Genomic DNA, 8,964 nt, shown 5'->3' with positions numbered 1-8,964 from the left:
GAATGGGCATAACCGATGGTGAACCAATCAGAGGGGACATGCCAAATGAAGTGTTCCCAGATTGACTAGAACCGTTCTGTAGAGCAATGGTATTTAGTAATAATCAAGTGATAAATCTCATGCATGCAGTTTAATAANATCAAGTGATAAATCTCATGCATGCAGTTTAATAATTTACCTGCTGAGATGTAACTCCTCGACCACCACCCTTGATAGTTTTAGCGAGTAATTTGACGTCAAAATCTACATGAGCATTATGATTTGATCCTAATACTCCATCAACACAACGATTTTCTCCTTTAATAGATGTAGAAAATTCACAAGGATCCAATGATTCGTCATCGATGGCTTCATACGATTTACATCTTATTGAACCTTTAATTGAAGCGGCTAGTGATCTAGCGTCAGAAAGTTGGTCTAATACTGGATTGAATAAATCATCTAAAAATTGATCCACATCTGATGCTTGAGATGGTACACGTACGCGTCTGACATGAGAGGCTATATTAAAAATATAAAAGTTTTAATACTGAGAACTACGCTCCGACTAACTGAGGCTCTACAATAGGACCTTTGGAACGTCCTTACGGGTAGATCACAGATTCCGATTAAGTCGGGCACGACAAGTTTTATAAGAANACAGATTCCGATTAAGTCGGGCACGATAAGTTTTATAAGAAAAAAGTATTATTTTAAAATCAGTAAAATGAAAATATATTAACACATATTATTATTAAAATGAATAAAATTTAAAGGGGGTCAATATATAATGGAATAAGTATACAGATGATTTTTGGTCCATAGTCATCTCAGTAACATTTTATAAATTTTGTTAACTACTCGCGTTTGTTGATCATACTACTTCAAATGAATATACCTTACTGAAGTTCCCACAAAATCTCACTAACCTATGTTATGTACGTAGTGGGAATTTTTACTCACGCAAAAATATTAAAGTAATGTTATTTCAAGAAACTAATTACTTCATATTTAATTTTCGTATAAAAATAGCTTAAATTGTAGTTCAAAAAACAAATTATACTTAAGAACTTCTCAAATAAATTTGTGTTCTAAATTTTTCTCATGGAATTAATCATATAGTCACATTCCCATTGAAATTGCTAATATTTTATGGATTATTCTTAAGACTCTCAAAAAAGATTATTTACAGTAGAAGAGNCTCAATAAAGATTATTTACAGTAGAAGTGCTTACCTAATGATGGTGCTTCACTTGTGTCAGACATAGCGCAGCTTCTTGCCTCAGATTTGTCCATTTGTGATTTTATAGAATGTGAACCACGTTTTCCAGCATATTGTGATTTTATAAATCTAATGTAAAAATTCACAGTTAAATATTATAATAAAATAATTGAAAATAATNCACAGTTAAATACTATAATAAAATAATTGAAAATAATAAATGAATGCGATACGAATACAGCTGATGTGAGCGTAGATGATGTGGGAGATAATGTCAAGTGGAAGTTTAGGATAAGGGCGGCCCTTATAGCAGTTCGTATTAAGGCGAAGAAAAAGAAGAAATTATTACTAATTAAATTGTTACTTGATTTTTTAATTAATTAAAGTGTTGAATTAACAAAGTTTAAGAGAATTTAGAAATTATTGTAGTTTACTATTTTTAAATAAATTCAATATTATTCATTTCAAATTAAACTTTGTTAGTATAACCATTAATATGATTAAAAAACTGTCAAAGTCTATACCTCGGATTTCCTTTTATATATGATCCTTTATCATCTTCCATTCTTGCATTTATATCGGGATATTCAAAGTCGATTTGACTGTGAGACATGACATCCGACGATGCACTATAAAAAATTTTAAAAGTGTCACAAATTTTAATGTTTTGTTATGTTGATTATACTAATTTCTACCCATTGTAATGCCGTGTATCACCCCTTTGACTGACAGATTCTAAGTTATCATCATCAACCAATTTCACGATATCATCATCATCATCATCACTGTCAGAATCTTTCTCAGCTTCTTGAATTCGTTCCATTGACATGTACCGTTCATTAAGTTTACTGTGTGATAAACCCAAAGAATCTAGTTTTTTAGGGGTACTAGCTTGTGGTATCTGCATCAATATTTATATAAATATTTAATTATAATTTAATTACTAAAAAAGTTATACAATTGACCATACAGGCGATATCAAGTTATCAAGGCTTCTTGATCGACTAGATTTTTCAAAATATCGGTCATTTAGTGCGGATTTACGTGAAAGTCCAATTTCGGCACTATGATCTCGTGATACTGATCGAACTTTTTGCTGGAATTTATATATAATTAAAACTTATTTAAAATCAAATACATGATCATTCAGTTGATTAACTTACAGATTTTGGTACTGGTGGTTGTGGTGGAGGAACAGTAGGTCTACGATTAACAGAAACTGACTCAACCTATTTAAGAGTGTAATGTTTTTCATTTTAGTTGTAAAAATGACTGCAGTGATTATGTTAATTAACTATTATCTAAGCTATTTTTATGTCACTTAATTGTAAAATAAAGTATAACAAAAACGTTTTAAATTTTATTTTTTCTTGGTAATTTGTTTGCTAATTAAGAAAAAATAATATAAACAATTTTTGATTTATATCTTATTTACAGCTGAGTGACATAATTTAGTTAAAATATTTAAATTAATAACCTTTGAAATTGGTATAATTGGAGAAGGTTGAAATGAAACATGAGCTGGTTTACCAGGAAAACCTGGAGGCATTTCTACTTCTGATATAGCATCAAATACATAATCAAATCCGTTTCTTTGGTCATTATCAAGCGCAATAGTCCAACCATTACATTCCGCTATTCCTCTCTCTGAAAGTAGAGCTGAAGCTACAGTATGGCACCTAGTCCATGATTCCACTCCAGCGGTCATTGTTTCCCCATCAGGCATTGAAAACTCTAATGCAGTATTAAATCTCTTACGATTCGCTCTCCATTCAAGAAGACATGGGGGTGAAGATCTTGCTGGAGGCGTGCATGTATGCCCAGACAACAGTTTTCTTTGACAAATACTCTTATAGCCATCATATCCATGATCCGACACATATCTAATAATTTATAATCAGTAATTAGTAAATTGATTAATTTTTGTTTTCATTTGAGGAATGAATAATGAAAATATATGCACTTTAATAAATATTTATATAAAGGTCCCGTAGGAGGAAATGCTGATAAACAACTAGCCATCAATAACCATCCTCTTTCATTATTTGTTTCTATGTCATTACGCCATGTTTGATTCACTAATTGACACAGAATTTCGTCCCTAAGTCTTTCATTCGTGAGACCCTTTGAGAATAACGAGTAAAGAACATTAATACGGAAGTTAATAATTTTCTAAATAAACAAATTAATACTTTGTGAATAATATAGTCTGCTAAAGCCTGTTCTTTTTTAGGTGATAACGATTCGTCATTCATAAATCGAAGGATTAATTTGAAGATAGCAATTGAATCTATGTAGTCTGCATCTTTACTTTTGTGAAGAAATGGAGTTTTTATTGGTTCTCTTTTCATTCCCCATACATGTGACTAAATAAAGAAAAAAATGATTAATTTTAGTAAGTACANTGACTAAATAAAGAAAAAATTGGTTAATTTTAGTAAGTAAAACACTTTACTATACATTTACTTTGAAATATATGTTTGTGAACTTAGAAAAAGCATGTTGATCAATATCTGATGGTAATGTATATTGCTCTGGTATTTCCACAATAGTTCCAACTACTTTTATTAATTGTCTTTCATTATGGGTCGTCTGCCACTCTATATTGTTAAAAGCTATTTATTAATAACACTACAAACAAGTTTTTAATGATACAAAAATTAACATAAACTATGTTATAAGATTTTAAGCTTATTTTTAATACTAATAATAAGATATTAAAAAATAATTCGTTGTCAATAAATAAATAAAGATTACACTGTATTAAATAGTATGCTTTAATTTTCATTAACAATATCTTAGTAGATATTTTTAAATATCGAAGCGAATTTTTTTCATTTTAAGATTTAAATCCTAATTCTTTAAACAAATATATTATTGGTGTACCGTCAATTTTATTGAAAATAACTGCAAGTTCTGCCGGAATATCTAATGTATTGAGATTTGTAATTACATTAGGTCTAGAATTTTTTTCTTGTTCTTCTTTTTGTACTCTAGATTTCGTTCGCTCTTTGGCCAAATCAGCTTTTTTTTTCATTTCCTCCTATTTAAAATATTATCATTATGAAAAAATGTCCCNTTTTTTTTCATTTCCTCCTATTTAAAATATTGTCATTATGAAAAAATGTCACTGTTTATTTAATATTTTAAAACATTCAATTAAACCTTCAATTGGTTGTATCTTTTTCTCTGGCGCCGTCCTCTAAATGTCGCTTGGGCTTTAATTATGCCTCTTTTCAAAGTTTCATATCGTTTTCTTTCAATCCACCCCCGAACTGTTGATTGTACTTTTATAGCACTTTGTCGTTTTATGGTATATCTAGTTCTTGCTAAAAATCCTCTTACATTGCGTTGAAGTGTAATAGCTGCCGTATTTAATATGGCAGCTCTTTCACGTTCTAAATAACGCTCAAGATTTTCACGTAAAAATACACGTGTAGTACCAAGTTGATACTCGTCGGCATGCTTTTCTAGTATTGTTTGACAAATTTCTCTATAATAATACATTGATATTTATTTCATTTAGTATCATGACTTTCAAATATAATTATGTACCTGTTAGGAGAACCCTTTGGCGGTAATTTTCGCTTGCGAACCAGTACTCGATATCTAACTACAAATTCGCTAAATTTCATACGAACTGGATAACCTAATTTACGAATTTTAATCGTTTCCAACATTCCCGAATAACGAAGTTGTTCTAAAACTGTGGGCATATCGAATTTCATTGAAACCTTTTCGCAATTTGGTTTAATGCAACGCACAAACCATGGATGGCACCTAAAATAATTTTGATAATTTATTTTCTCATGATCAGTGTGCAAGAGAATTAGATAAATTTAAAACGAACCCCGATATTGATTCAAGCAATTGTTGTAATGAATCGTGGAACCTAGCAGCAACCGTAGGTGTTCTAGGTTTCATGGTGACAAATCTTCCATTTGCTTTATTTAATGTCTTTGAAGCTTCAAAAGAATTTCTTAAAGAACTAAACATTTTACTCAACATCTGAAATATTAATTTTGTTTAAAACATATGAAGCAAATGAACTTAGTATTTTGAAAACGTACGGGTAAAGAACTTGAAATTAATAATTGTACAACATCTGGACGTAAAGTATCACGATTTTTATCTAGAAATCCATCAACATTATACCATACAGGACCCGCATAATGACGCACTCCAAATTCCGGTCCATTCAATCTTGGCCTGGAGTATAACTCATTTAAAGCGTGATTATAATGACATTTTTCTAAAAATGATAAGTCTGTTGCTCTAGGGAAATTAGATTCGTCATCTAATAGATGTAGAATCCCAACAGGCTTCTTAGATAATAATTGAATAACTGGCAAGTTATCCTAGAAAATAGAAATAATGTAATATATTTTGCGAGTTTAGTGTGCAAAAAATAAAATTACGTTGTAAGAAATATTCTGCCAATGAATTTTTTCTTTTGCATATTCTTGTTGTTCCAATTTAAATATATGCTTATTAAAGTAAACTTGTAAATTTTCATTAGCGTAATTAATACACAATTGTTCAAAACTATTTTCCTATATTAACAATGTTTTTAATTAATTATCATAGAGTTATATAGTACTATAATCAATTAAATTATTACCTTAAAGTCTTCGAAACCAAAAATATCAAGAATCGATATAGCTGTTGTTTTTTTAGTTCCTTTAAAAACGATATGATTAATCCTTGCAACAAGCCAAGTAAATAGAGAACTATACAATGCCTTTGCAAACGCATCTCTAGCATCTAATGCTTGATCAATGTTTAATGCTGTGAGAACTCGCTCATTGCGTGCCTCCTGTAACATTGCGATAGTAAAAATCGTTATTAACTGAATGCAGAATAATTACACAAACCGTGGTTTTAGTGGTCAAAGCTTCTTTAATGCCTTCTACGTCCAATCGTAATAAATGACCCGTCCAGCGGATTTCCGCATCAGAACCAATTTCTACTCCTTCTTGTCCATGTTTTAACTGTTTACGATGAAAGTAAACGTTTCCCAAATGTAAAACTATTTAATAAAAAGTATTTTTTTTAAATTAAATAATGAATTTTTATATGAAATTTCTTTACGACAATAAGGTATTACAAAAAATTTATCTAATAATTGTATTGTTACATTACACTAACTTTTAAAGTAATTTTAAAATTTATTTTTTAAATCATAGCTTTTTAAGGTTTTCAATTGGTTGAAAATAAATATAATATACAATTAAAAAGAACTTGCGAGATTGATTAAAAAAAATAGTCAACATTAAAATAAAAATAATGAAGTCATTCTGCAGTTATAATTATTTCAATGTTTATATATAAAATTTCATAATTCTAGGGATTTCCATAATATAAGTCATAATTCTATAAAGTTATAACTGATGTTAAATAACATTATAATTTAAGTATTTGACTTAGTTGAGTATTTTATAAATAATATTACCAGATGCTAGAATACGAAATATAGTGTCTTGCTCTTCTGATGTGAATCCTAAAACTTGCATAGCTGACATAAGTGACTGAAAATCTTCTGCATCATATTTTCCATCGATTTCACAATTTCCTCCTTGATTTAAATAAAAATATTTGTCAGCTGACAATAAGCCATACTTAAGTTTATCTTCTTCTGCCAAGCCCGCTAATAGTTCATAAAACACATGATAGTTCCGTTCTTCAGGGGCTTGTGTTACTATCCTAGATTTTTCTAAAAGATATTCAGTTACTTTGGCACCTAAGATGATTCCTCTAAAATATATGTATGAAAAAAATTAGAAATAAATCAAAATCGATTTATGTAAGACATAATATATGATGTTTTATTGTAAACAATGGTAGTACAATTTTACACATACAATGTGTTTAATTTTGAGTATAATATTCATTTTCTCGGAAATAATTGAAAATATTTAAGTTTTGTTCAAATAAAAATGATTTAGTTCAAACATCTATAATATTATGTAGCCAAATAATAAATTTCCATCAATTAAAAATTTAAAAATGTTAACATTAATTTTTTCAAATGAGATTTAAATTTTTAACTTGATAATACTACAGAGAAAAAAATTATAAATAATTTTGTTTCTATAATTTGTTTTATTCAATATACCATTTGCGTTTTAATTGTTTATAAATCTGGATTTTAAGTCAAATTATATCATTAATTTTTTTCTTTTAATACCTGATAAGACATAATCTGTTTCAATAATCTATAAATTATTTTTTCCAAATTTCAACATGCTGTAACACATTAACAAATGATTGGATAAAAAAATATAGGATCAAAATTGTTTGTAGTTTTTTATTTTTATTATATTATAAAGTTAAAAATATGGGTCTCCATTTAAGAAAATTAAACTTAAGATTTTTATTTCTAAAGGAATGAAGTTATATTCTTTGACTACTGTCGTAACACAAAACAGAAAGTAAAGCGTACGAAGATGATGATAAGGATGAGCCTGCTGTCTAGGTATTCACATGCGTGTTATCGTACAGCAGTCATCATGTTCGGCTGACACTCCGGGTTAGCTGTGGATGTCGAAAGGCTGTTGTTATAGGAAGGGAATAAGGGTAACACCTAGGTATGAGGTGCAAGACACAAATACTTTGGGTATAGGAGAGGACAAAAACAAGGGTAGCCGAGTATGAGGTGCAGACGAAGTTCCAGATGCAAGTACTCTGAAACGTGGAGGACAAGAATAGGTAGGTTAAAAAAGGAAAAACAAAGACTTGACTTTATACAGTAAGCCGGACAGCAACAACCGAGTACTGAGATTGATGAATGACACAAAGCACTGGGTCGACTGGCCAAGATGGCCAATTCTTTTGGGTTTTTATAATAATTTGGAATATTGCCAATTTAGCAATAAATGTTAATTGTTAATTCATCAGTCTTATTAAGCGGAAGTGCTGTCTATATTTTATTATAATAAATTCTCACAATAATGAAAACGTGACACCATCATACTACATAATATTGTAGTTTTTTAAACAAAATAATTTTTCTTTTTACACAAATTAAATTTTTTCAAAACTTTTTAAAAATATTAGTGTCTAATCCAAAATTTATACCTCTATATTAAAAAATAGTTAATAGCCAATTGATTTTTGTACATAAACTTACTGTTTAAAGTGTACTTCTAAAAACTTTCCGAATCTAGACGAATTGTCATTCCTTACAGTTTTAGCATTACCAAAACTTTCTAGTAAGGGAGAAGCTTCTAATATTTGCTCAGTTATAAGGTTTGATGACGATTTATTGACAGCAGCTAAATATTGCATAATCAGTTTGGTAGATTCTGTCTTACCAGAACCCGATTCTCCCGATATGACAACTACTTGATTGCCTCTTGAAAGCATCCCGTAAGCCGCAGAACCAACGGCGAATAAATGACTGTAAGTAAAAAAAAAAAATGATCCGTCAAAATGGAATTGTAATTTATTATGTTTAGACGAGTTTGAAAAATAGTTATTTAAGAACAGTGACAAAAAATCTGAAGAGTTATTTCCATTCTGTGGCAAATAGATTAAATGGAAATTTAGTGGACAAGTGCACTTACGGTGATAATGTTCCGAGAATTTGACCCTCGTATTTTTTCACCATGTCCAATCCATACATATCATACATTTTATATGGATTCACAGCTACTAATATACTTCCAGTATATGTCTAAAAAACAAAAATAATAGCAATAACAACAAAACAGTTTAATATTAAATATATGCATTGATAAATTTCATGATAAAAAAAAAAAAAA

General features: G+C 29.3%; 2 protein-coding genes across 50 annotated transcripts in view; one reads left to right on the top strand and one right to left on the bottom strand.

Annotated features, from left to right (window-relative positions):
* The window catches only part of LOC126904295 (unconventional myosin-XV), a 76,510-nt gene that overhangs the window by 37,361 nt on the left and 30,185 nt on the right, over positions 1–8,964 (bottom strand). For 2 of the 49 annotated variants that reach the window (XM_050683259.1, XM_050683237.1), the window contains exons 1-21: positions 8,767–8,901; positions 8,331–8,600; positions 6,654–6,955; positions 6,076–6,230; positions 5,823–6,017; positions 5,620–5,754; positions 5,272–5,559; positions 5,052–5,209; positions 4,757–4,981; positions 4,367–4,694; positions 4,088–4,244; positions 3,668–3,801; positions 3,394–3,567; positions 3,165–3,325; positions 2,679–3,084; positions 2,365–2,430; positions 2,172–2,297; positions 1,897–2,102; positions 1,726–1,830; positions 1,215–1,330; positions 179–501 (exon numbers count right to left, since the gene is read on the bottom strand). The exons of 26 other annotated variants lie outside the window; for them this stretch is intronic. In XM_050683259.1, the coding sequence (XP_050539216.1) occupies positions 179–501; positions 1,215–1,330; positions 1,726–1,830; positions 1,897–2,102; positions 2,172–2,297; positions 2,365–2,430; positions 2,679–3,084; positions 3,165–3,325; positions 3,394–3,567; positions 3,668–3,801; positions 4,088–4,244; positions 4,367–4,694; positions 4,757–4,981; positions 5,052–5,209; positions 5,272–5,559; positions 5,620–5,754; positions 5,823–6,017; positions 6,076–6,230; positions 6,654–6,955; positions 8,331–8,600; positions 8,767–8,834 (4,098 nt within the window). In that variant the 5' untranslated portion in view covers positions 8,835–8,901. Of the gene's footprint in view, positions 1–178; positions 502–1,214; positions 1,331–1,725; positions 1,831–1,896; positions 2,103–2,171; positions 2,298–2,364; positions 2,431–2,678; positions 3,085–3,164; positions 3,326–3,393; positions 3,568–3,667; positions 3,802–4,087; positions 4,245–4,366; positions 4,695–4,756; positions 4,982–5,051; positions 5,210–5,271; positions 5,560–5,619; positions 5,755–5,822; positions 6,018–6,075; positions 6,231–6,653; positions 6,956–8,330; positions 8,601–8,766; positions 8,902–8,964 lie in introns of those variants that run through there. 21 more of the 49 variants (XM_050683257.1, XM_050683253.1, XM_050683258.1 and 18 more) reach the window with 19 other exon arrangements.
* Positions 3,489–8,964, top strand: part of LOC126904305 (allatostatin-A receptor-like) — a 152,217-nt gene continuing 146,741 nt past the window's right edge. Inside the window, exon 1 of the transcript XR_007703715.1 lies at positions 3,489–3,596. The gene's annotated coding sequence lies outside the window, so the exon portion shown is untranslated. The remainder of the gene's footprint in view (positions 3,597–8,964) is intronic.

This window comes from Daktulosphaira vitifoliae, unplaced genomic scaffold (assembly GCF_025091365.1).
Source record: "Daktulosphaira vitifoliae isolate Bord-2020 unplaced genomic scaffold, ASM2509136v1 Scaffold_4, whole genome shotgun sequence".
In the NCBI taxonomy this organism is placed as follows: Eukaryota; Metazoa; Arthropoda; class Insecta; order Hemiptera; family Phylloxeridae; genus Daktulosphaira; species Daktulosphaira vitifoliae.
This window is presented reverse-complemented; position numbering and strand designations above follow the sequence as displayed.